The sequence below is a fragment of the Sapajus apella genome, unplaced genomic scaffold, assembly GCF_009761245.1.
Source record: "Sapajus apella isolate SASKATOON/1434 unplaced genomic scaffold, GSC_monkey_1.0 scaffold4, whole genome shotgun sequence".
NCBI lineage: Eukaryota > Metazoa > Chordata > Mammalia > Primates > Cebidae > Sapajus > Sapajus apella.
The window spans coordinates 11629546-11652116 of NW_022436944.1; the positions used below are offsets into that span (position 1 = coordinate 11629546).

General features: G+C 38.5%; 1 protein-coding gene across 1 annotated transcript in view; it reads right to left on the reverse strand.

Annotated features, from left to right (window-relative positions):
• Window positions 1–22571, reverse strand: part of LEKR1 (leucine, glutamate and lysine rich 1) — a 205846-nt gene that overhangs the window by 41234 nt on the left and 142041 nt on the right. Inside the window, exons 7-8 of the mRNA XM_032258228.1 lie at window positions 10314–10391; window positions 9761–9964 (exon numbers count right to left, since the gene is read on the reverse strand). Of these exons, the coding sequence (XP_032114119.1) occupies window positions 9761–9964; window positions 10314–10391 (282 nt within the window). The remainder of the gene's footprint in view (window positions 1–9760; window positions 9965–10313; window positions 10392–22571) is intronic.

The following is a 22571-nucleotide window of genomic DNA, read 5'->3' on the forward strand; positions in this document are numbered from 1 at the left end:
TAGTGCCTGTGAGTACACTAGAAACTACCTTTACTATAAAGTAGACGGTACTGAATATGTGAGTTGCTTGAATTTCAGTCTCCTTGGATATAGTTATAATTTTGATACCATAAAAGTGGAATCCATTTCAAATGCATTCCTCTGATGGACTTAGTACAAGGAATTCATGTTAAATGTATCTTTTTAGAAGAAAAACTTAAAAAGTTTAGTAGATTATAGCAGGTAAAATACAGTAGGCTAGGATGCAAACAATGTTTATGAAGTATGATTATTCACTGAATTTTCAAGGAATTATAAAGTTCTTTATGTCATTTCTAACAAAGTATATAGTGTTTTGAGTAAATGGTTATAAAAATATAAATTTGTATCTGTGGTGGTAATTTTGCTTGATATTATGGCTACTGAAATGAGAAGAGCTGTTATACCTCTTTGATTCCCTGCACAGCCTTCATTCCTGGCTCTAAGAAATCTTTAGTGAGTCTCTTTAATGGGATAAATTAAAGAATTTTAGGAAAGAATAACTATATATGATGTTCTATGTGCTCATTGTACTTGACTAGAATGGGATGAACAGTGAGCAATGTATATAGGAATGATTATATCTGTGAAAAAGATATAATCCAGATTCCAAAAATGAAAATCACACTTGTACAGTACAACCATGGGGGGGCTCATACATTGTTTAAGATGATAAAACAATCTTAGGACATTGATAAAGAGAAAACAATCTTGTGTTGAAAAAAACTATGAAGGACCAACTCTGACTCAAGGACTTTTTGCTAGAAATTTAGAAGAATTATGAGAAAAATATTTATTGTAAAGGCATAATACCTATTTTTCCATGTTATAAGTAGTCGAAAATATATTGCTATTTAGTTATTGAACTTCTCTTTCTAGAATCAGTTCAAGAGATGTTGATGTTTTAAAATTATAGGAAACACCACAGATTCAGATCCTAAATTTGAATTTTACAAAGAATCTAATAAAGAAGTTTACCACTAGAATCCAGGAGTTCTCATTGTATTCCTAGGTCTGATGTTTGCAAGTCAAAAGTTCTCTGGTCTGATAGAAAAACTGGAGCTTCCCAGTTTTAAATTCTATGATCAGTTGTTTGATACAAATTAAATTCATTTTCATCCATGCATCCATCCATCCAGCAAATATTGAGTGCTGTGTGTCTGGCATTGCTCTATTCTCTGGGGATGTAGTGATTCTTTCTTTTCATTCCTTAGAAATATATTAATACAACTCCCTCAGTTTTAGAAGAAATGAAGACCTGAGTGATAAATGACTATCTAAGGTGACATAATTCACAAGTGACAAAGCTAGCTCAAGCTTATGCCAGCCAGCAGTATGTCATGCTGTCTTTGCTTTGCATATCTCAGAGGGAGGTGTGGCTATCTATGACCTTCTACCCTGCAATTTTACCAGATAGCTTTAAAAAATAACGTTTTTGGAGTTGGCACAATAGGTAAATTAGAATATATTCACAGTTAAGAGTATTTCTTTTAAAAACTTTAACTATTAAATTCTTGGACCGAAAAGAAAATGAGAATCTAATTTCTTATATATATGCAAATCCAGATTCCCTTAATTGCACTTAAAAACATAACTGCAAACAAATGTCAAACCATAATGCCAAAATGACAGCTTTAAATTCTGTTTCACAAGTTGTTCTTTTAGAGATGTCTTCACATTGTCAATCAAAGAGATAATTTTGATTTTGCCACAACTCTTGCCTCTGTTAAAAGTAGTAAATGTGTGATAATATAAGAAGCTTGGCAAGCCTCTTCTTCTGAGAGCTGTTGACGAATAGAAAATTAGAGGAACAGGTGAGTCTTGGGGAAAAAACCTAATAAGATTTATTATTTTAGATTTTTACTTAGAATATGTCATGTGCTTTAAACTAACCGAACAGCATCTGTATTAGTATGTTTTAACATTACTATAAAGACACACCTGAGACTGGGTGATTTATGAAGGAAAGAGGTTTAATTGATTCATAGTTCAGCATGGCTGGGGGAGGTCTCAAGAAACTTAAAATCATGGCAGAAGAAAAAGAGGAAGCAAGGTACGTTCTTTACGTGTGGCAGAAAGGAGATGTGCCGAGAGAAGGGGGAAGAGCCCCTTATAAAACTGTTAGATGTCACGAGAACTCACTCACTATTACACAAACAGCATGGGGGAAACCATCCTTATGATTCAATTACCTCCACCTGGTCTCTCCCTTCACACGTGGAGATTATGGGGATTATAATTCAAGATGAGATTTGAGTGGGGACACAAACACAAAGCTTAACCATATCAGCATCCAAATGGAATCACTCCAAGGATTAATTTTTACAACTGTATGAGTAAAGCAGATAATAATGAATTCAATGGATATTTACTGAATATCTTAAATGACTAGTGCAGAGAATAAAAATTAATAAGACATGATGCTCTAAGGGGCTAGCAATCTAAAGAAAGATGAAAGAAGGAAACTAATACTTTCTGAGTACCTACAACATACCAGGCATAATATTTTTAAATTCTCAAGACAATAGCTATTGTTGAAATGCCCATGTTACAGGTAAGGAAGAAAAGCCTCAATTGCCCAAGCTCAACAGTGGTCAAGTTGGGATTTAAACATATGTTTACCTAATTCTAAAGCTCATTCTTTTTATATTAAGCCACACTACTTGCTTCACGTCTTAACCCATTTTCATGTCTAATACTAGATATAGCTAATCACTTCTCATTGCTTCTAGCATTTATAAAAATATGACAAGCCTCAGTGAAATAATTTTTAGAGCCTCAGTTTCTCATTTTTAGAATGTAGTTGTGTATTATTTTTATTCTATTTTCCATCTGTAGATATAGCTTTACTTCTGATTCTATCAAGGCACTAGAAAGCAGAGGATACCATCTCATATTTATTGAGTGAAGAGAGGAATGCTGGGGGGGGTGTGGTTTGAGCAAGAAATTGAGAGGAGAGAAGGGACAAAAAAAGAGCATTGCTTTCTGCAGGGCTGTGGGTCTTCTAAAGACTTAGTGTTACAACATGGTTCAAAAAGATGTCACACTGAGAAAGGATGACAAAACTTAGCCCTTCAAGACAACTACTGAGGGAATTGTGCCAACAGTAAAGAAGAGAACATGAGTTATAAGGTCATGCCCAACAGAGATTGGTTTCTGTCTTTGCCAATTATGTGAACTTGAGCAAGAAATTTAGCTTCAGTTAACATTAATGTCCTCATCTCCAAAAGGTGGAAAATGATATCTGCATTACAGGTGAAGCAGCTGTAGCAGGCCACAGCTCTGCTAGCCAGTGCCCTTGTGAAAATTTGGAAATGGCTTCTCTTCTGGGTTGATGAATTAGAAAAAGTGCTCCCTCTGTCTGAGGGAGGACCTATGGACACAGGGCTTGGTAAGGAGAGATGGTAAACTTATGCAAAAAAAGTGAACCCCTTCCTCTGGCAAGCAACTATGACAGCAGAGCCCAGGCTGGCTTCCTGTCCCTCTTAACCTTTCCACTGAGCCTCATAAAATGGTGCATGGCATTGTGCACAGGGTGACATGAAGACAAGATACGATAATGTCTACAGAAGCACTTAGAGGGCTCCTCATTGTGAAACCTGTGGATATGTGAAAGAGCTTGAGAAAGAGAAAAGAAAGGGGAAGGGAAGAAAAAGGAAGGAAAAGGGAGAGGAGACAGGAGGAGGGATAGAGAGAAAATGAAAAGCAGGTATGTTTAATCATGAGGTCCTGCCATATATTGGAAAACAGGAGACTCTATGAACCTCCTGAAATAATGTGCTGGGTTTTGTGTATACTTTTCTGAGGTGAATGTATTTGTCTGTTCTCATGTTGCTATAAAGAACTGCCCGAGACTGGATAATTTATAAAGTAAAGAGGTTTAATTGACTCACATGTCTGCATTGCTGGGGTGGCCTCAGGAAACTTACAATCATGGAGGAAGGCAAAGGAGAAGCAGGCACCTTCTTCACAGGACAGCAGGATGGAGTGAGTGCTGAGCAAAGGGGGAAAAGCCCCTTATAAAACTATCAGATCTCATGAGAACTCACTATCACAAGAACAGCATGGGGGTAAATGCCCTCGTGATTCAATTACCTCCCCCTGGGTCGCTCCCATGACACATGGAGATTATGGGAACTACAATTCAAGATGAAATTTGAGTGGGGACACAGCTAAACCCTATCAGTGAGGGTTCAGAGCTTTTAACTAAAAAGAAAAAGATGAAAGAGAGGGGAGAGGCCGAAAGAGATATTAATGCAATGCAGGTAGGGGTGAGGAAAGTGGATAAAACCCTTCCCTATAGCCTAAAAATTATGGGGAAGTGGGGGCAATTTAGTTAACTACATTTAAGACAGATAGACTGCCAAACAGATGCAGATATATTTTATTTATATCTCAGAATAATTTACACATAAGCAACTTGCACCTAACTTTAATTACGACTAAGCTTTTCCTCTAACAACACTCTTCATCATTCCCAGCATGTGACGGGTAAATTGATCACAGTAAGTCTTTTTCTATATTTTTTCTTGGAGTTTACCAAGATAAAGATAATACAACATCTAAGAATGCAAAGGGTATGAGAGCTATTAGAAACAGTGTGTTTTCCGGCTGTATGGCTGTAGGCCACATGCTAGTGTGTAAGCGAATTTCTCCAAGTGCTATATGTAGGAATCTTCATGCTTAAACACATATGTCCTTACAAAATATATTTGTACATTTGTTATAGGGAATTTAGGACATTTTTACTATTGAAACAGTTTCCTCTAAGAATGGAATTAGCCGCCCCCATCAGCCCACAGAGCACTATTTAACACACAATATGCCTGAATTAGTGTTGCACATTCATGGTTCTGGGCAGAGTTCTGGTCTTGGCCACAGAGACCATGTGTCCCAGTAGAATGGGAGCTGAGGGCTATCTTTACACAGAATTTAATAAACAGCCACAGTTTTCTCTGGCACTATCCTTATGCCTTGCTGCATTTCTCTCTATCCATAAAGGAAACCCCTCTCACCAGTCCCAATGTGTCTGTCACCAAGCTGGCCGGACTGTCTCCACCTGCAGAATCTCATGATCTGAAAAGACCTACTTCTTTTCCTTTCATTGAAGGTTCTTCTTTACCTAGCACTTCCTCAGCTGAGTGTGGGGAAGAAAGCAATGCCCAAATAAATAGATTTATACTAATATTGAACTATTTTACTAACTCCCTTACTGCTCCAAATTCGGAAGTTCTACTAGTTTTTTTCTAAGATCACCTCTGGCTTTTTACATTTTTTTCTTCTCTTCTGAAACTACATAGCTTCTAAACTGCACAATTTATGACCTCAGTAAGGGCTCTGTTCTCCTGAGGGGTCAGGGAGGAAGGGTGGTGTGTATCTGACACTGCCTGGATTTATAAAAGCACACACAGTCGCTAGGAGTGAGTTGGACTCTGGTCTTTGGTGGGCACATCTGGTATCCTGGTTGGTTATAATACTTCCATAGCAGTGGTTTGGGACTTTGCCAAGTAGCAGATTCCTAGGCACTACCCAGACCTACTGAACCAGAATCTCCTATGGTATTACCAAGCAACTTTATATTAAAAGTGTTTCCTGAGTCCAGCTGCTTCTTTTGGAGGGACATTCACACCTCCAACTGCTTAAGGAAACTTCTTATTTAAAGGTCCCATTGGTGCTTCCAATCAAAGCTTCAAGAGCAAACTTGCTAAGCTGAGACAAGGTCAGTTTACCGAAGGAAAGAAAGTGGAAAGAGGAAAGTCAAGTTCAAGTGTGAATTTTAAGAAATGTGTGCTATCAGGTGATCACAGGACGTAAAAGGAAAGAACCAAAACAGAGCTAGAAAAGAGACCAAATAACAGGTTGCCCTGAAGCCAAAAGACCACTGTTTCAAGACAGGTTTCTACAGTAATCTCAAAAGCTTCCAAAAGTCATTTGTTCTTCAAAATATCTGTTGCTTTTTTTTTTTTTTTTGAGACAGAGTTTTGTTCTTGTTGCCCAGGCTGGAGTGCAATGGCACAATCTCAGCTCACTTCAATTTTCGCCTCCTGGGTTCAAACGATTCTCCTGCCTCAGCCTCCCAGCTAGCTGGGATTACAGGTGCCCACCACCACGCCCAGCTAATTTTCGTATTTTCAGTAGAGAGAGGGTTTTACTATGTTGGCCAGGCTGGTTGCAAACTCTTTACCTCAGGTGATCCATCCACCTTGGCCTCCCAGTGCTGGGATTACAGGCTTGAACTACTGCGCCTGGCCCAGAATATCTTTTTAAACCTTAGGCTCAACATGGAGTAAGCCCTGGCCATTTTATTACCATCCACTCAGCACAGACACTTAACCCAACAGAATGTGACAGGGGGTAAGAGCTGAAGATTCTCATTTTTCTCATGTCTCTTAGGCTTCACTACCTATAAAATCCTTGATCAAAACAGTAAATGTCCTGATTTGCTTCCACTGCCAATACCTTCTCCATCCAGCACCCAGAATGATCTTTCTACAATGTCACTCCTCTGCTTAAATTCCTTCAATGGTTTCTCTTCATTGCACTGAAAACAGCATCTAAACTCCCAGAGGCCTGCAAGGCCCTAAATAATGTGACCCTGCATGCCTCACTTATACTTACTATGCCACCAGCCATGCTACCCTGCTGTCCTTTCCCAGAACTCGCCAACCCTGTCCTTTGCTTAAAAGCTCCTCCCAGGCTCTTGGCCTGGTAACTTCCACTTGTCTTCCTTTAGGGAAGGGGCAGAGTATCACCTTGGAAGTCATTTTTATGACCACCCTAGCCACAGCAGGCACCCCTTCTATCAGTGTCTACTACTTCATATCCATTATCACAATTTACAATTATTCTAGTCAGTATTCTACTTTTTTTTGTTTTACTGTTTGTCTCTATCCTTAAAATATAAGCTTCATGAGGAAAGAGATTTTTCAGATTCATTGTTTTAACCCCAGGGTACATAGTACCTGGCATGTGGTAAATGTCCAACAAATAATTGACAGACTGGCTGAATTGCCCAAAGCGATCCATTCATTGATTCACTCACTCAGCAAATATTTATTGAGTGCATATGTGTGGCAGGCTCTGAACAGTTAGAGAACAAGGCAAACAAAATCTGAAGGTAGTCTAGAAAAAGGCAATGCTTATGTTTAGGAGTAACCTTATGATTACATGATAACTTAGTGGTCTACAAGGACATTTAAAATTTTTTTAATTTATTTTTCTGAGACAGAGTCTTGCTCTGTTGCCCAGGCTGGACAGTGGTGTGATCTCAGCTGACTGCAACTTTCACGTCCTGGGTTCAAGTGATTCTTGTGCCTCAGCCTCCTGAGTAGCTGGGATTATAGGCATGAGGCACCATGCCCAGCTAATTTTGGTAGTTTTAGTGCAAATGGGGTTTTACCATGTTGGCCAGGCCCGTCTTAAACTGCTGGCCTCAAGTGATCTGCGTGCCTTGGCCTCCCAAAGTGCTGGGCTTACAGGTGTGAGCTACTACACCTGGTCATTTTTATTTATTATGTGAGAGACATCATGTCTGTAAACTTAGTGTTACCAATGACTAAGTTATATCATGTATGTTTCTGGATAGACTAAAGCAGAGAGAACAAAGAAGGTACAAGGGCAATAATATGAGAAAACAAAGAAGAGAAATAAAGAATAGGAGTTAGTTCAGTGATGTAACTATTCTCTGAAAGCTGATAGGAACTGTTCTTCTCATTCAACACTTAGAGGGTAAGATTATAGTCATAATAATTTTTTAAAAACATGGTAAAACACATACATCCAGGTGTATGCTATTTTAAAGCAATCCCCCAAGAAAGCTTTATATATTCTATTGAGGTTACTAACCCTCAAAGCATTCATAAAACTCCCTTCTTCAAATTGCAGTCAGAGATAATTTATTAGACATAGAAAAAAGAGAAAAATTTATTTTTGATCCCCAATAGTATTTCCCAGATATTCACTGGACTTACTTTCACTGGACACATATGAGACTGTTTCAATTATCAAATGTATTCCTAAAGGGTAAAGATCTGTTATACTGACGAAAGTATAAAATGTGCACTTAAGCCAGTCCTCAGAGAAGAGTTCCAGAAACAATTAGACAAGGATAGGATCTTTTCAATGACTTCAGTGAAGGAGACAGCGTTCATTTGACTAAACAGTTAAGTCTAATTAATCTGGCATCACTGGAAATAGGATATTCTAGGTAATGTAGGAACTGCTAAGATAATCAAAATTCTAAACCAAATACTTTGAAAATTTTTATTTGTTCCATGGTGTCTTTTCAAAGATGTATGATGTGTGCTTTTTGTATAGAATATATAACTGATTTTAATCTTTCTGACTATATATGTTAGCATATATAGTTTTAAATCTCTGCTTACACATGTTCAATCTTTCAGCTATCATTCCGTTTTTAATTAATAAGTCTGGCTTTTATACATTTCCTTGTTATAAAATTGCAGCTTCTAATAAATGGCAGAGGAGGTGAGGTGGAATAGTAATGTAAGTATAAGGTACACTATTGGTGTTGAAGGGTGAAGAATAAATGGTGGGAAAATATCAGTTCTGCAGTTACTCATCGTATTCAACCAAAGATAAGTAATTATAAAATCATTTCAGGAAAGATGAGAGATAAGCCTTGTTTTCCTATAAACTACACAGACTTCCTGCTTGCCTGGCATAGAAACAGATATGGTACCCAGGGAAGTGTTGACAGAAAGAGTTCCGAGACAAAAAATCTAATTCTAAGCTAACTGCTACCACTCCCCTGGCCCCACCCCCAGGCTCAGCAAATAGTTTTACAAAGAACTAAAAAGAAATTGTAACTATTCTAAATTATATTTATAAAATAAAATTAATAAAATATAAACTAAAATGTAAACATGATAGGAAGAATGAAAACAACTTATCATGTACTTTCTGTCCACAGAAAAGACACAAAACAAAAATTCTTGCCCTTATGAAACTTGTGTTTAGTGAATATAATAATTACATCAGTAAATGTAAATGAAAAAACCTCTTAAAGATGCCCAGATTTTTTAAACCAATGAAACAAACCAAAAAAATCCCCAAAATTTGTGCTATATATCGAATATACATTTAAAACTAAAGGATTCAGAAAGAATGAACAAAGACATAACAGGCAAATGAAAACAAAAAGCAGGCAAGGTTGAAATATTAATTACAGATAAGGTTAATTTAAAGGTAAATTAACTAAGCAAAAGTATCTTGGAAGCCTGAACCAATGTGCTTCTTAGTATCCTTGATACCCATAAGGAGATACCTTTGCTTGTGGCATATCCTCAACAAGATGTGCTGACAGACAAGGAGGAGAGAAGAAAAGTAGGCACCAATAACAGGAAAAGTGATATAAAAAGATGTTTTTTGTTGGAAAAATGATAGAATCTACAAATCACTGACCCAGGTGAAATTTAGTAGTACAAGTATCACACATGGTCTGATTTTTTTTAAATAAAAATTTGACACCAAATGCAACCGGGGCTTCACTCCTACATTCACCAACTGCAACTTTACCAAGTCATGTAACCAATCGGGGCTTCAGTCTAATCACTTGCAAAATGAGGTAGTGGGATGCAATGACCGTGTAAGAGAAATATATCTTTAGTCCCAATTGTGACTTCACTATTGTTACAATACATCAGACACTGATGTTTCAAATATATATGGAATACTAACTTAAACATAAAATGTTTTTGTAAAAAATTATTGTTGACTGCACCTTTCATTTTTCAGTGTTAAAACCTCTTCCCTTGTCTGATTCAGAAGAGTTTTGGTTATCTCCAGTTCATTTTCTGCAAGGTTAATTCTTCTCTTTATGTCTTCTTCTTGCTTTTCTTTTGCAGTCAGCTCTTCCTGTAATGTTTTATATATTTGTTGACAAGTCATTAAAGAGTCTTCTTTTTCTTTAAGCAGCATTGTAAGGCTAAAAAGAAATAGGAAAAAAAAAAAACCCACCAACATGCATTATATACTACATTTTATCTTTATCAAATATGTATAAAGAGTTCATTTGAAATTATAGATTATAACTGTGGCTTTAAAAAAATTAAAAATGTTAAAAAAATGAATGGTTCTATAATGTTAACATTTTCCCATCTAGGCAGTGGCAATAGCAATAACTAACTACAAGACATTATAAGCTTGAATTAGGTATTGTTTATGTAAATAACAAGAAAATAAGAAATGCTAAGAGCCTTTTAAATAAAATGTTACTTAAAACAGTTTTAAGTTCAATTATTAAAAATATGAATTGAAAAATCGGTAATGCATACTGTGACTCAGAAATAATGGATTCAAACTTCAGTTTTCTCAGTTCTCTTTGACAGTCATCAGCTTCATTAGATTTATTCCTAAAATAATACAAAAGAAATTCAAACATATTATTTCAAAATAAAGTATGTGTTTTTCTGTGGCATTATTTTACTCATCAATAGAAGGAATTTCTTAATATCTTCATATTATTATTTGTTTAAAGAAATAAACATTCAGTTCATTTCTGTAGTGGCCAACTAAGCTTCTGTCAGACTGATCTGCATGTAAATAAAAAGTATAAACTCTGGACAACATTAAAAAACAAAAACAACAAATAAATGAAATCAAAACACCAAAATACCCACGTGACGGTATTGGAAAGTGACCAAAAGTAGGGAGACTCTGGAGGGAAGTTGACACTTGGAATGAGGTGACAACATGGGGCTGGATTATTAAAAATAGTTTTAAGCCTGAGGACAGGCCCAGTCAGCACCCTGCAGGAGAACTAAAACTCGTATAGATATCTTCAATCTTTCTGGTCCAAAGAACCAGACGGCACGGTATTTGGGGCAACCACAGCTGTTGGAAAGTAAAGAAAGAATGCTGAATAGGGGAGAGCAGGGAAAGACAGTCCCAAATACTCCATATAAATTTTGCCCCTGAACTACACATGTATTAAGCAGATTCCAAAGCAACCTAGTTAAAGAAAAAGAACTAACCCAGCACTTTGGGAGGCCGAGGCGGGCAGATCACGAGGTCAGGAGATTGGGACCATCCTGGCCAACATGGTGAAACCCCACCTCTAAAAATTCTAAAAATAAAAAAAAATTAGGTGGGTGTGGTGGTGCACGCCTGTAGTCCCAGCTACTCAGGAGGCTGAGGCAGGAGAATTGCTTGAACCCAGGAAGCAGAGATTGCAGTGAGCTGAGATCGCGCCACCGCACTACAGCCTGGGTGACAGTCCTAAGACTCCATCCCCCCCCCCAAAAAAAAAAAAAAACCAAAGAAAAAGAAAAAGAACTGAATTGAGATTGAGCTGCTGTCCTGGACAGAAATTGCCATCTGAGGCCAAGTTAACTGCCTGGATAAAGCGACAACACTTCATCACTATCAACAACAACGATGATAATATTTTTTGGAGAACTATAGCAGAATCCAGACTTTCCATAACATAACATTCACAATGTCCAGAACATAGTAAAAAAGTATTCAGAAAAGTGTGATTCATTATAAAGAGAAAGACAGTTAATAGGAACTGACTCTGAGATGACCCAGATACTGAAATCAGCAGACAGAGATTTTTGAAGAAGAAATTATTAACTCTGCTCAAAGATATAAAGGAAAATCTATTCTAATTAATAAAAAGATGAGAAATCTCAGCATGAAAATAAAAACCATTAAAAAGAACTAGATGGAAGATCTAAAACTGAAATAAACATTTGCCTTGATCTTATATGATTGGGTTTTGTAACAATATTCAAAAGGTTAATATATTTAAAAATTCATATCCAATTTAAATGTATTCAAACTACTTATTAACTAGTTAAGACATAATCTGAATGCATCTCAAAATAGCTTGTTAATTACACAATGAAATAGGTTAGATTATCAATGTCCTCCTATAAGCCATTAAAAGATAGGAATTCATGAGTCTGTACAATAAATAAATAAATAGATGAAGGTAGGATCTTGCTTACTGTAGAATGCTAAAGCCTAACTAATAAATGGGGAGGATGGTCTGGAACTTTAAAAAGTCATGATTTAGGAATCACTATAGTAAAACTGAGATCAGGCAAAAATCATTAATGGATGCTATATCTAAGAATAAATTTTGGTGAGAAGCAGAATATTCACATGCATTTAAAGTGTCTCTTCTAGACTTCTTATTAATTGAAAGAGAACAAAACACCCCAGCAATTATGCAGAAAAATTGAGCAACATCTTGATCAGGTGATCAAAATGAACATCACCAGTTAGGGGCAAATGGTTATCATGTGCCTCCAGGTATGATACCCTGAGGACACATCACTCCCTATGTGGTTTTCTGGCTAAGAATACACATCCTTAATCTAATAGAGAGGAAACATCAAACCAATACATAATGAAGAACTTTCTATTTTTAAAAAGTGTGAGGGGTTCTGCACTCTTTTTTTTCCCATTTATTTATTTTATTGCATTTTAGGTTTGGGGGTACATGTGAAGAACATGCAAGATTGTTGAATAGGTACACACGTGGCAGCGTGATTTGCTGCCTTCCTCTCCATCACCTACATCTGGCATCTCTCCCCTTGCTATCTCTCCCCAACTCCCCACTCCCCACCGTCCCTCCTCTATTTCCCCCCAACTGACCCCAGTGTGTAGTGCTTCTCTCCCTGTGTCCGTGTGTTCTCATTGTTCAACACCCGCCTATGAGTGAGAACATGCGGTGTTTGATCTTCTTAAAAAATTCACTGTCATTAAAAGACAAAGACAAACTGTGGAAATATTCTAGATTAAAGGAGGCTAAAGAGATACCCAAGTAAACGGACTCCAGATTGGATTCTGTACTAGAAGAGAAAATGCTATAAAAGATATCGTTAGGTCAACTGACAAAACGAAGTATGGATGGCAGATTAAAGTATTGTATGTAAATTTATGACACTGATTAGGTAATCCCAGCTACTTGGGAGGCTGGGAGGTTGCAGTGATCCAAGATTGCGCCATTGCACGCCAGCCCAGGCGACAGTGTAAGACTCCATCTCAAAACAAAACAAAACAAAATAAAAACAGTATATAAAGTATATTCCCAATTATGTTAAAAATCTATACTACTTAGAAAAATGGACTAGAATTCTGTTCCCCTCAAAGATACATTGTTGTAGACTTGAGAAATGGAGTCGAGAGACAAAAAGTGCTTTGCTCACTTTGCCTGCAGCTGGATGCAGAGGTATTGGTGGAGGGATTGGTTCTTCAGTAACTTTACCAGGAAGGAATCTTGACAGAAAACATGCTCAAGAAATCAAAGATCAAGCCACAAGCCTCCAGAAAACAATGCTGCTGCTGAATAGCCTACTTTCCAGGGGTCTCAAAGCATTTGATACTTTCCTAGATTCCCTACAGGAATTTTCGTGAATAAGGGAGAAGCTGGAGAAAGCATGGGAAGAAACCATGACTGAGCCACCTACCAGTGACACAATGACTAGGATCCCCTCACACACCAACAGCTCGGCATCAAACTGGTAGATTAGTCAGCGGGCCCAGAGTCTGGGCCCTAAGTGGAAGCCAGTGGTGCTGTCTTTGGTACTGCTCCAGATAGACATCTACTGCTGTAAGGCCAATCATCCCCACAATATGCACTTGCAGGTAGTGGAGGCCTTTGTCTGTTGATGGCAGTGCTTCAGGAAACACCAATTTCCAGAGCTTGCACAATGGGCCGCAGGCATGGAGGCAGACCTCTCAGTGCTCTCGCACATGTTGGAGTGATAGTGCCTCCACCAACCAGCTGAAGAGTATGTCTCCAAGTCACATGGGCTGAATCCTGACTTTCACTCAGAACAGGTGTTTTTTTGTTTAGTTTAGGTTTGTTTTTTCTTTTAATGATCCTCAGATGGAAAGAGAAAACAGGGTTTCCACTTGACATTACTTGAAAGGCCAGATTACTCAATAGATCTCCCAGGCTGGTTCAACAATTCATTGTTTTTAATTGCTTGAAGATTGCCTTGTTATAACTGCACAGTTTTAAATTGTGTGATGGCCTTTAACAGACTAGTACATCACAGTGGCTCATAAAAATCCAAAAAACAACAACAAAAAAGACCCCAAAGCCCCATTTTATCACATTACACATGGGTGTCTTATATGTAAAACGCTCACTTTTATGTTGCCTGGGAACTGAACTGTGAACTTTACTATTCATCATGATAAGAAAATAAAATGCAAATTACCTAAAAAGGAAAATGGACTAGAAAGATATACCAAAATATAACTATGGCTTTTTTGTATATCCTTATATTTTCCAAGTTTTACAGATTTGCTTTAAACAAAAAATGTTTAAATTAAAAAAAATGTTTCTTTTACAAATGCCTTTGTGATTCAGCAGCCCCAGCACAACTTTCACTATATGTTCAGACTGTTATACACACTTTTCCAAATCTAGAAGCAGGGACAGAAGAACTCCTGTTAATGGTTAATTTACTACGTAGATAATACATTTGGGCTGCAATTTTAAAGCCACCTACCATTCCAATAAGTGCCCTTAGCATGGTCCCTTCCCTTGCCCTGCACCAGTTAAGCCACTCTTTCTATGGTCTACCCTTCATTACCCACTTGTTATCTTCACCTTCATTAGGATGGAGAAATTGGGTGGAATAGAAAGAATGCCTCCATCTTTTTAAGCATTGCATTCCTTCTTTTACTCTTAGCAAATAGTGGTGATCCTTTCTCTTCAATTGCTATGAACAACCCTTCAGAAAGGCCCCTGCTGCTTCTGCCAATAAAATAAAAAAACTAGATATTTCCCCCCACTTTGAAAAATGATGGTATATGCCACTCCACTGGCTTACATGAAACATACTTAAACTGCCTCCTTGATATTTCTACTTTGTTGTCTCACAGGCATCTCAATTTTAACAAATCCTCCACTCTCTATATTTATTTCTGTCACTGATTTTCCCACTTCAATAAATGGAATAAACACAATGGTGATAGTAATAGGTATGTATCTTGTGCACTCCTCAAAGACGGCCTTATTCCCATTTTACAGTTTAGGGAACTGAGACTAAAGAGAAAAGAAACTTGGCCAACTTGACCTAAGTACTAAGTAGTAGTGCTGGGATTTGAACCCCAGCAGTCTGGATCTGGAGTCTGACCTCAGACACTACACTTTGCTGCCTCTCACCTGTCTACAATGATGCAAAAAGCCTCAAGCCCATCTTTATTGTTTCCTTTCACTTCCAGTCTCTATGTTCCCCATTCACATTTTCTCTATCAGTAAATCAGATTGACCTCTGGCATATATTTCTCTCCATTTCCATGCTACAGCCTTAGGCTAAACCTAATCACATCTCACTTGCATGAATGCACAGCCTGCCACCCAGACTCCCTGATATTGCTTTTACTCCTACCTGAGGCCCCTCCCCTCACTGTCCACACCCTTACCGGCAGCCAGTCTGATGGCCCCTCCAGAAGACCCTGGGTCTGATCTCGGCCATCCTCGCTGCTACCCCCGGGGCCAAGCTCCAGTGTGGGCTGTCCCTGTCCCCACCCTGCAGAGCCCCCGTGCAGGGACACTGCAGGGACAGGAGAGGGCTGGTCTACAGGACAGAAGAGGGGCTTCGGTTTCCAGCGACAGAACAGATCAGCCCTGCAAACCCTCCAGCAGACGGTAGAAACACAAGAAATGATGCAGACGCACCTCGCCGTGCCCATAAAAACTCAAGATCTGCAGCAGCCCAAAACGAAGGAAGGAGACGTGGAAGACACCATAGGCTCGCGCCGGAGCTGCTCTTTGAAACCACAGGGTTTAGATTTGGGGGCCAGGTGGCAGATAGGACTTTGGACCTCCGGAAATGGTGAAATGCAGTGGAAATGACTCCTGCATGAAGCTGGAGTCTCATAAGAGCCTCAAAAGATACTTGCAGTAAAAAGATGGAAGCATTCCCCTTGAAATGTGGCACCAGACAAGGATGCCCTCTCTCACCACTGCTATTCGATATAGTATTAGAAGTTCTAGCCAGAGCAATCAGGCAAGAAAAAGAAATAAAGGGCATTCAAATAGGAAAGGAGGAAGTCAAATTGTCTCTATTTGCAGACGACATGATTGTATATCTAGAAGACCCCATTGTCTCAGTCCCAAATCTCCTGAAACTGATAAGCAAGTTCAGCAAAGTCTCAGGATACAAAATCAATGTGCAAAAATCACATGCATTCCTATACACCAATAACAGACTTAAAGAGAGCCAAATCAAGAACAAACTTCCATTCACAATTGCCACAGAGAGAATAAAATACCTAGGACTACAACTAACAAGGAATGTAAAGGACCTCTTCATAGAGAACTACAAGCCACTGCTCAACGAAATAAGAGAGGACACAAACAGATGGAGAAACATTCCATGTTCATGGTTAGGAAGAATCAATATCATGAAAATGGCCATACTGCCCAAAGTAATTCACAGATTCAATGCTATCCCCATCAAGCTACCAATGACCTTCTTCACAGAACTGGAAAAAACCACCTTAAACTTCATATGGAACCAAAAGAGAGCCCGCATAGCCAAGTCAATTCTAAGCAAAAAGAACAAAGCGGGAGGCATCACACTACCGGACTTCAAACTATACTACAGGGCTACAGTAATCAAAACAGCATGGTACTGGTACAAAAACAGAGATATAGACCAATGGAACAGAACAGAGGTCTCGGAGGCAACACAACAAGCAATGGGGAAAGGATTCCCTGTTCAATAAATGGTGTTGGGAAAGATGGCTAGCCATGTGCAGAAAGCATAAACTGGACCCCTTCCTAACACCTTACACTAAAATTAACTCCAGATGGATTAAAGACTTAAACATAAGACCTAACACCATAAAAACCCTAGAAGAAAATCTAGGCAAAACCATTCAGGACATAGGTGTAGGCAAGGACTTCATGACTAAACCCCAAAAGCATTGACAACAAAAGCCAAAATAGACAAATGGGACCTAATCAAACTCCACAGCTTCTGCACGGCAAAAGAAACAGTCATTAGAGTGAATCAGCAACCAACAGAATGGGAAAAAATTTTTGCAGTTTACCCATCTGACAAAGGGCTGATATCCAGAATTTACAAAGAACTAAAACAGATTTACAAGAAAAAAACTAACAAGCCCATTCAAAAGTGGGCAAAGGATATGAACAGACACTTTACAAAAGAAGACATACATGAGGTCAACAAACATATGAAAAAATGCTCATCATCACTGGTCATCAGAGAAATGCAAATCAAAACAACATTGAGGTACCATCTCACGCCAGTTAGAATGGTGATTAAAAAATCTGGAGACAACAGATGCTGGAGAGGATGTGGAGAAATAGGAACACTTTTGCACTGTTGGTGGGAGTGTAAATTAGTTCAACCATTGTGGAAGACAGTGTGGCGATTCCTCAAGGACCTAGGAATAGAAATTCCATTTGACCCAGCAATCCCATTACTGGGTATATATCCAAAGGATTACAAATCGTTCTACTATAAGGACACATGCACACGAATGTTCATTGCAGCACTGTTTACAATAGCAAAGACCTGGAACCAACCCAAATGCCCACTGACGATAGACTGGATAGGGAAAATGTGGCACATATACACCATGGAATATTATGCAGCCATCAAAAACGATGAGTTTGTGTCCTTTGTAGGGACACGGATGAACCTGGAAACCATCATTCTCAGCAAACTGACAGAAGAGCAGAAGATCAAACGCTGCATGTTCTCACTCGTAGGCGGGTGCTGAACAATGAGAACACATGGACACAGGGAGGGGAGCACTACAAACTGGGGTCAGTTGGGAGGAAGTAGGGGAGGGATGGTGGGGGGTGGGGACCTGGGGAGAGATAGCAAGGGGAGAAATGCCAGATGTAGGTGATGGGGAGGAAGGCAGCAAATCACACTGCCACGTGTGTACCTATGAAACAATTTTGCATGTTCTTCACATGTACCCCAAAACCTAAAATGCAATAAAATAAATAAATGGGGGAAAAAAAAAGATGGACTAGAAAAAAAAAATACCCACCCCATTCTTCAAATGGCAACCACAGTGACCTTTGAAAACATAGATTAGATTAGTCTCTTAGAATTCTCCCCATAGCTCTCCTTATAAATCCAAACTCCACAGAAACTCTTCAGGAAACACTGGTCAATTTAATTTCTTATTGCTGCTGTAACTAAAGACCACAAGCTTCTTAGTGTCTAAAAGCAATACAAATTTATTATTTCACAGTTCTAGAGGTCAGAAGTCCTAAAATCAAGGTGTCACCAGGTTGTGTTCCTTCTTAAAGCTCCAGGGGAGAATTCATTTCTTTACATTTTCTATCTTCTAGAGTCCACCGGTATTTCTGGGTTGTGGCCCCTTCCTCCATCATCATATCACATCACTGCAACCTCTGTTTTCATCTTCACATCTGCTGTTGTGACTTTGACCCTCTTGCTTCCTCTTCTAAGAACCTCATAATTACATTAGCCTGCCCACATAATCCAGGATAATTTCTCCATCTCAAAATTCCTTTTTTTTTCTTTTTGAGACAGAGTCTCATTTTGCCACCCAGGCTGGAGTGTAGTGGTATGATCTCACCTCACTACAGCCTCCACCTCCCTGCCTCCTGGTTTTGAGCGATTCTTGCGCCTCAGCCTCCTGAGTAGCTGGGATTACAGGTGTGCACAATCACCCCCAGCTAATTTTTGTATTTTTAGTAAAGACAGGGTTTCAACACGATAGCCATGTCTTAAATTCCTGGCCTAAAGTGATCCATCTGGCTCAGTCTCCCAAAGTGCTGGGATTACAGGTATGAGCCATCACGCCTGGCCTCGAAATTCTTAATCATATTTGCAAAGTGCCTTTTGCCATGTAAGGGAACATACAGATTCCGGGGATTAGGACATGAAACTCTTTAGGGAGCCATTATTCCGTCACCACTTGCCTTCATGCTTTTTGAACTTGTAAAATCACATTTGCAAAGTCCCTTTTGCCATGTAAGGGAACATACAGATTTCAGGGATTAGGACATGAAACTCTTTGGGAAACCATTATTCTGTCACCACTGGCCTTCACGTTTTTTGAACTTGTAAAACTGATTTCCAAGAAATGTAGGGTCTTGTCTTGATCTCCTTGCTCCCAGATGTAATCGTGGCTAGCTCCTTTCTGATATTCATATCTTAACTTAAAGGTCATCTGCTCAGGGATGCCATTCTGACCACTCTGTCAAAAGTATACCACCCCTCCTCACTACTCACAATCTATTATGCCTATTTTATATTTTTGCAGCACTTAGCATTGCCTGAAATTACCTAAGTAACTCTATGGAAAAGTGCCAATCTTGTTGCTCCGATATCTAGTGCCTGCACACAATAGTCCTGGCTCTCAGTAAACATTTTGTATTGAATAAATAAATGAAATAAACATACCCTGTTCAAGTTAGGATCATGTGAAAAATGGATCTATACACTGACACTGGAATGCCACCAAGTCACCTTCTGCTTGCCAGGCAAAAATTTCATTAGCGAACAGGAAGGTGAGAGGAAAATCAGGATAACACTGGTATTTATATCTCAATAAAGGAGGCTGTCTCAAGAACAGACTGGTCAACTGTCAGATGTTGTTGAAAGGCCAAGTAAGAGCTTTAAAAATTAGTACTTTGTGATGATCATAAGTTTACTATTGTTCAAATTATCAGTTAAATGAGGAGCAGGTGACAGCTAATGAAATTAAAATGTAAGTCCCGTGTTAGCTTGCTCAGAAAAAAAAAAAGGAATGAAAGTCTAAGTACATTACAGAGGTTCTTAAATTAGAAAACATATTTTAATTTTTTTATTGTTTTGAGAAAGAGTCTCACTCTGTCATCCAGGCGGGAGTGCAATGACACTATCTTGGCTCACTGCAACCTTTGCCTTCGGGCTCAAGCAATTCTCCGGTCTCAGCCTCCTGAGTAGCTGGGACTACAAGCGCAAACCACCATGCCTGGCTAATTTTTGTATTTTTAGTAGAGACAGGGGTTTCACCATATTGGTCAGGCTGGTCTCGAACTCCTGACCTCTAGTGATCCACCTCCCTCGGCCTCCCAAAGTGCTGGGATTACAGGCGTGAGCCACCGTGCCCAGCCAGAAAACATATAAAACATGTTTTACATAACCACTTAGACATATTCTTAGTGACAGATCATAAATCACTTTAAGTAAACTTTGTTCTTACCACATACATGAAAATAAATATAACCACAGTGTAAAGCATTTAAGCAATATATAATAGAGCGAAATAAAATTTCCAAAAAGCCCACACTTTCACTTCTAGAAATCCTATCATTTATTCAATGTATTTAAATCCATATGAATGTGTATGTGCATTTGCATTCATTTTTAGCATGAATGGGATCATTTTTATGATATTTTAAATCTCCTGAATTCCTAATAGCTTCCCATAACAGTCTGTTCTTTTATGGTTACAATCCTGGACATGCTTTGGGGGATATCAATTATACTTATTCTAATGTCATCTGTTTGCTATTCAACAATTTTCTAGGGCATTAAGGATTTTCTGTGTTAATTCATAGCCACTTTTCGGGGGGAATTGGTAGAAGGTGTTTCCTTACATACCTACTCATCTTTGGTTGTGTGTGAATCCTTAGACTTAAGATCCTCTGTTTGCTTGTCTGCTTTGCTATTTATTTTTGCTCTAGGTTGTTTTTAGAGGTGTGATGAAGGGGCAGGGTATGCTACCCGGTGGGGGCACCGGAGGGTTGCCTTGGGCTATGGGGATCCTGGGCTCTCCTGGGGTTCAGTAGCTTTCAGGCTGTCTAACTCTAGTCCACATACTCATTGTGTTAGTCTGAGTATAGATGCTTCTGCAAATGCTGCTTCACACAGGGCTGATTGATTGGAGGGTATTGGTGAGGTGCCAGTTGGATTGAATGTTCCATATGTGATTCCTCAGAGTGGGTTTCACTGGACCACCTCCATCAGTATCATGTGGGGAGTGCATTAAAAATGTGATTGCTTGGAGCCACCCCAGATCTAAATGTAAAACTAGATTATCTGTGGAAAAGGAGCCCAGAAATCTGGTCCTGGGGCTGAGTCTGTGGGAGAGGGCATACTGTAATACACAATTTTAACAAGCTCCCCATGATTCTTATGCAGATGGGAGTGTGAAAACCACTATTTCAATGATTCACCAGGTGTCACTCCCTTCTCTGTGTTTTAATTAATTTGAAGAAAGGTCCTGCCTATCCCATGCCCACCAGCATCACCAGTCAATTGCTCTTCATCTGGGTTGTTCCTCAGTAGAGTTGACCCTTTCTACTCTTCTTCTATGTATTCTCCTTTTGGAATTCTTAAAAAATTTTCACCATAAATGACAGTCTTTCTTTTAAGCCTTATTTATCTATCTTTATCCTGAGATATACATATATATACTTTCTTTTTTTATATATACTTTCATATATATGTGAAAGTAAAAGTATATTTTGTATCCATATCAGTTTAAAAACAATAGAACTAGATTTTATAGTCTTCATATTTTTCATTATTTCAGAGAGGTGTTCCCCTAATTAACCTAGATATTATAGTACTTAAAATCTGTAGAAAATGTCATCAAGCTCTCAGAGCATCATTAATGCTCTACGTCTTTAGCAAACGCTATTGGTTACCTTCTGAACACTCACTACAGCCTTTTTCCTGGCCATCAAAGTCTCAATTATCATTTGTTCTAAGGATAAATCCTGCTTGGTCTAAGGTAATTGTGGTAGCCCTGTTCCCCTTGCCAGTGGTTCATTTAGGAGAGGATATGTAAAGGGTTCCAGCCAAGGAAATATAAGGAGAAGGCTGTTGGTGGCATCTGATAATTTTTTTTCTCACTTCTAAAAAGACATTAGAAAACCAGTCCATTCCTGCCTGCAGGTACCATATCCAAATGAGGCCTCCAGGGTGGAGGAACTATAGCCATCTTGTGATTATATAAGGACCTGACTTAGCTTTGGGTTGAAGCCAGTACTGAGGGCAGCAGGATGGAGGCAAAAAGAACATCAAGATCCTTGGGGATATTGCTGAGACTCTGATCAATTACAACTGACACTATCCTACTGCTGTTACTTGTAGCCCAAAGCATCCTGATAAAATCTCTATTTTTAAATACATAACAATGTTCTTTTTAGAAAATATTTTCTTAAAAATCTCGGGGAAAAAATCTTCGAAAAAAGAACTCTAATTTCACAAATTTATAAACTGCTTCTTCTCTTATTGTCAAAATTCACAAAACTTATATCCAAATATTTTAAAATCTTTAAACAACAAAAAGAATTATCTTAAATTATAGGTGACAAACATTCCTATTCCCAGCCCTACAAAGAATGAGGATTAAAAATCAAAGAAACTTGATTTTATAGCATATTCTAATTTCCTAAGTCCTAAGAGGTTTGAGTATGGGCAGGAAATCTTGAATTTTACTTACAAATTGTATTAATATGTCAAATTTTTTGAGTGAATTGTTTTGACTTCGAGCTTACCATTACAAAAATGGCCAAGCCACAAATTTGACTCTGGTCTATAATTAAAACAGTA